The sequence below is a fragment of the Trachymyrmex septentrionalis genome, unplaced genomic scaffold (genome assembly GCF_001594115.1).
Source record: "Trachymyrmex septentrionalis isolate Tsep2-gDNA-1 unplaced genomic scaffold, Tsep1.0 scaffold22, whole genome shotgun sequence".
Lineage (NCBI taxonomy): Eukaryota > Metazoa > Arthropoda > Insecta > Hymenoptera > Formicidae > Trachymyrmex > Trachymyrmex septentrionalis.
In genome coordinates, this window is record NW_017305375.1 from 871,941 (window position 1) to 876,976 (window position 5,036).

Sequence of the window (5,036 nt, forward strand, 5' to 3'; positions counted from 1 at the left end):
AACATTTTTTGTGAATTTATTCAATTTTCATTTCAAACAAACTTTACGCCAATTATTTATCAGTCTTGAAACACAGTCCTAGACTGAAGCTGGAGTAGTAATGTTACAAATTAAGTTAATCATTCCTTTAATTTTTACTTAAAGGAAAGGAGCATCACAACATGGACCTCGTTCGTGTGCGGCTCGCGCCGGAATGACAGTCTCTTGATGTTGCCGTCACGGCGCCACAGTCTTTGGTGTCCCAGATGGGCGTCGATATGGGTATGGGTAGCTTCATCCATTGGTCGTGCGACTCGCAGTGGATTGGTGCGCGGGAGAAAATGGGCAAGACTTTCCAGACAGGCTGGTCGATGCGCGGTATCACTCGTAGCCGCGCCCACTACGATTCTCTAGACCCGACCCCACTGGGACCTGCTGGCACGCCGCTAGTGCCGGCCCTGACACATTCGACAAGCGGCACCGTAACGGGAAGCAACGTGCGACTGGGGACCTCGAAGGACCTCTCCGCTGGTCACGAGACACGTTTGCAACGTTTTGGCGGCGACGATAATACGCCAGGGTGCTGCCGGCAAGTGCTCAGATTACCATCGCTATACACGTTTGTGTCTCAAACATCATCATCTAGTACAAGAATTGTAGGAGAATTTCGAAGAAGGGCATTTTTTGGAAAAACGTTCAAGAGACGGCCGATGACATCCTTCACGAGGTCTATGAATGTACAACGCGTTGCATAGAGAGTGATACATCAGTGATAAAGATCCGCGGCGCGGACCGATAAAGGACAAGGGACAGTATCCTGCGCGAGCAAGTGAGAACAGTGCATTGTGAGACAGCAACGTGGTCCTTAGTGCGCGCTCGTATCGCGAACTCGTGGCACGCACGTTCGGACGCATGTGCACCGGCACGCGGTCGGTGCGCCCGGCTTGACGGTGCGGTTCGGAAAGACGCGACACCGTCAGTGGTGAGCGGACGTTCATGCACCGCCACGGGCTGCCGGCCGCTAACGTTCCAGTGATAATGATTCATGCGCGTACTTAAAGAAACGTGGCACCGGACGTACCCGCTCTGACGGAGAGACAACCGGTGGAGTCTCTCGCGGGGACGCGAAGGGGTGATCGAAGGGGTGACGAAGATTTCTGCAAAGATTGGCAACGCGAAGGAGGAAGCCTGTTGCCCCAAGAGAGTCCGTACGGCCTCACCACGCGGTCCGACGAGTGGAGCAGTCTCCTGCCCAGCTCCACAATCGTGGGTGCTGGGGGGTCACCATGGCTCGGACTCGGAGGGGGTGGTACCGGGGCTACCACAGGAGGCGGAAGTCCCGTCGAGCTCGAGGGCCACTGGGGACGTAAGCTGTACAGCGCGAGTGTGGCACCACCACCCCCGCCGCCTCATCATCATCCGCGGGCACCGTTGGTTTTCGCGCCTCAAGATATGAGGCAGATACTGAAGGAGGAACCTGTGCCACGTGCTTGGCCGCAGCCCGCGCTCGCCGACAATGGAACGTGAGTACTGAAAAATACTATAATCTTCACGTTTGACAGAAAACAAAGAGTGATTGAGATATGTGATTGTATCTACTGGCGGAAATATAATAGATAAAATTGCTATATGTTGTCGGAAGAATATTTACGATTAGTTTTAACATTCATTTCATACAATTTTATTATTATTGGCGTAACAATTAATTTCATTGATGATATACTTATTATTAATTAATGATATATTTACAGTCACATTTTATTTATTATAAGAAATGTTTATATAATACGTATAATATATGACTGAGTGTAAATTGGATTATCTCTTTAAACTATTTAACTTAAAAGATATCTATACCATAATTCACCTCTACAACGGAAAACGGCTCCAAAAGAAAGAGAAAACATTTTATGCAATATTCTTTTTGCTAATTGATGAACAATATATTTACAATTGTGCGATTTAATCTCCTTTTTATTACCACGTGGTTTTTATACTTTAATGATATTATATATTTTTAAAGACACATAATATATTTTTTAAAACACAAAATGTAAAATATATACTATAAACTTTTATTTGAAATACTATATTATGCGTGTCATCATTTCGTTATTTACTTATCAAACAAAACAAAATATTTATTGTATAGAATTATAATTATTTTGCTTAATTTTAGTTTTTAATTCGTTTAAATAATTAATTATACATACGAACAATGTGACAACATTAAAATGCAAAGATATACTCATTTTTAGTAGAAATTGTAGAAATCTTTGTGCTGCGCTGTATAGTAGGTATTTGCCGTCGGATCGCACGGCAAGTTATATCCCTGCGCAATGGTTCTAATCACACATTTTCACTAAAATTATAGTAATGTTTGGCATTATGAACGCCTAAGAAAAATTGATTTTACATAAATATGCAAATTATATTAAGTTTATTTAAAAAAACGAGTAATCACACATGGTTATGCTAAAAAGGGATAAGCAATTCGTAACAGTAATTTAAAGCGTATTTCCTTTTCTTTTAAAATATTTTAAAAATATTTTTTTTGTCATAGAATACAAGGATTTGTCTAAATCCGACCACTTTATTTGATCATCATGACCTGTCACAGAAAGATCACAGCTGCACCAAAAAAAAGATATTCTGCCATTTAACGGTTCCGTGTTAATGTCAAAGAATTTTCTATTTATATACGACCTCAAGAGGATACTGTAAGGAATTGTAATCCTCTTAATGCTAGAAGAATTCTTGCATGTAAATGACAAACTTTTTCTAACAAATACCGCTAGTATTTTGTATATTCTTTTATTTCAAAAGGCTATTCGAGTCATTATAATAGAATTTTCTATAGAGGAATTTATTTTTTATCATGACTTAAGCTTATGTGTTCTTATTTTTATAGATGAATACGTGTTATAAATACACGCACTTGATTAATGTAAAAGGTTTTGCTTAGAGGAATTCCCCGCTTATTAGCAGAATATTTTTTTTGAGGGTATGTGAATGAAATCCGTAAACATTCTTTGTTAGCGACTGCATTTGTAATTTTCATTTCACGAAAAACGAATTGTTGCTTTATACTTTTAACCGTTTTAAATCATATTTTGTGATCAATTGAAATCATCTGCATCTATATTTGTGTAGGAAATAATATACCGTTCTTTATTGCAATATCACTCAAAAAATTTGTACGAAGACAATAGTTTGATGATACTTGTCCAGGACGATTTGGAAAGGTAAATCAGATGATCCGACGGATTCGCTAATCCAATAGCGGTTCTCTAACTAATCCCTTCTTCCAAGCACCGTGACACGGGGACCGACCGGAATCAAGTTAATGTAATTGAAAATTTTAGCGCCTTTTGCTCATCGCTTTGTCTCAGACTTTTCCTATTTTCCCTACTTTCTCCATCATTTATCTCATCATTTCTTCTCTTGTCGCTATCAAAATTGGTATACGCAAATATTACTCAGCCCGCATTAAAAAAATCAAAGCGTAATGAATTTTATCAAAGCTAAAGAAAAATTTGTATAGAACGCGTTGATTACTTAAAGATTTTACTAAACATAAATCGTGGCATTTAGTGTTCTAAAGTAATTAAAATTACGGCAACATGTAAAAAAGATCAGTAAGAACTTTTTTTAAATTGTATATTTATACAAATTTTAAGAATTATTATATAAACACGATGTCATTGTTTATGGAAGAATCTTAATTCTTCCATCAAATAAATGGTTTCAGTTATTGCGAAATATACAATGATTGAATACAAAATTTTGGAGTATAACACATTTTAACAAATTTAATTGAACCAATGTTGCGGCAATCTGGATAATTGTATTACAAGAGTTTAAGAGTCGCAAAATGTTAAACGTCAACTTTCGCCTTCATGGAAACTCAAGCTGGAAAGTTTCGTTTCCTGCTACTAAGAACAGTTATACCACACAACTGCGTTACACCGAGATCAACTAGGAGGGGTGTGCGAAACTGTTTTAAAACTCCCGCGAAGCACAGGCATAAACTCTCGCGCTTTTTAAAAACCCCTAAAAAAGTTATCCACCTAATGAAGCAGTAAACCACCGCACTCGAGGGAAGGGGCTGTCGCGCAGCGAAAAACGATGACCTTTCGTATGAATAAGAGACAAAGGAAAAAGAGTGTGAGAAAAATTGCTATCGATCTTTAAAACTGTAGTCGCTTCAACAAAATCTCAGCAAAGACATATCGTAGTATACATAAACTTTATATTGTTGAACATACACGCTGCTAACGTTCTACACTTTCTATAAAATAATAAAAAACATTAATTTTATATAGTCTTTAAAATAATCAATTTAATATCACGCCTATCATAATTTAAAGACGATCGTAAAGCTAAACATTAAATGTTTGCTATACCACGTAATAGTTAATATGTTTTAATATAACATATAATCATATTATATTCAACTTTTAATTAAAATATGTGAAAATTATTTATTATCAAGTATTCTCATGCGGGATATTTGCAAAATATATGCATCACAGTGTGTTAATAACTAATAGATTTTTATGCAGCAAAAGGTACGATGAAACACGGTGCTAAATTGAACAACGTTCGCAGTAACGCGCCCTGGTAGCAAATTACATTCGGATATATTACAAATTGCTCATTATCTCCGTGCGCATTATGAATCGCGTTGGGCTCGAGCGTAAACAGAGCGCGCTTCGGCTAACTCGCAATAACTAACGCCCGACGGTGCGTATTACCCACGGATTTATTGTAATTCTCTACGATTGCTTTATCCGTGAATTCGTAACCATATCGGTGGCTTCGTATTATCCGCATATATTTCGTCCATAATGCATGCCGTACAAATGGCATAGGTCGCATCTCTCGTGTATAAAGTATAAGCAGCATTGATCGGTTTGTCCGGCAATCTAACGTCCCTCCAAATACGTCGAAGATCGCGCCTCGTCATCATTTAAATGTCGATTACGTTGTTATTGGATACCCGAGTGATATCACAGATTTTACGTAAAAAATAAAAAAAGCTCCAACCAGCAATT

The 5,036-nt window shown here is 38.4% G+C and overlaps 1 protein-coding gene across 1 annotated transcript in view; it reads left to right on the forward strand.

The window, feature by feature from the left end:
* The first annotated feature begins 1,327 nt into the window (after positions 1–1,327).
* The window catches only part of LOC108748275 (transcription factor collier), an 85,038-nt gene continuing 81,329 nt past the window's right edge, over positions 1,328–5,036 (forward strand). Inside the window, exon 1 of the mRNA XM_018486323.1 lies at positions 1,328–1,502. Within this exon, the coding sequence (XP_018341825.1) occupies positions 1,432–1,502 (71 nt within the window). The 5' untranslated portion in view covers positions 1,328–1,431. The remainder of the gene's footprint in view (positions 1,503–5,036) is intronic.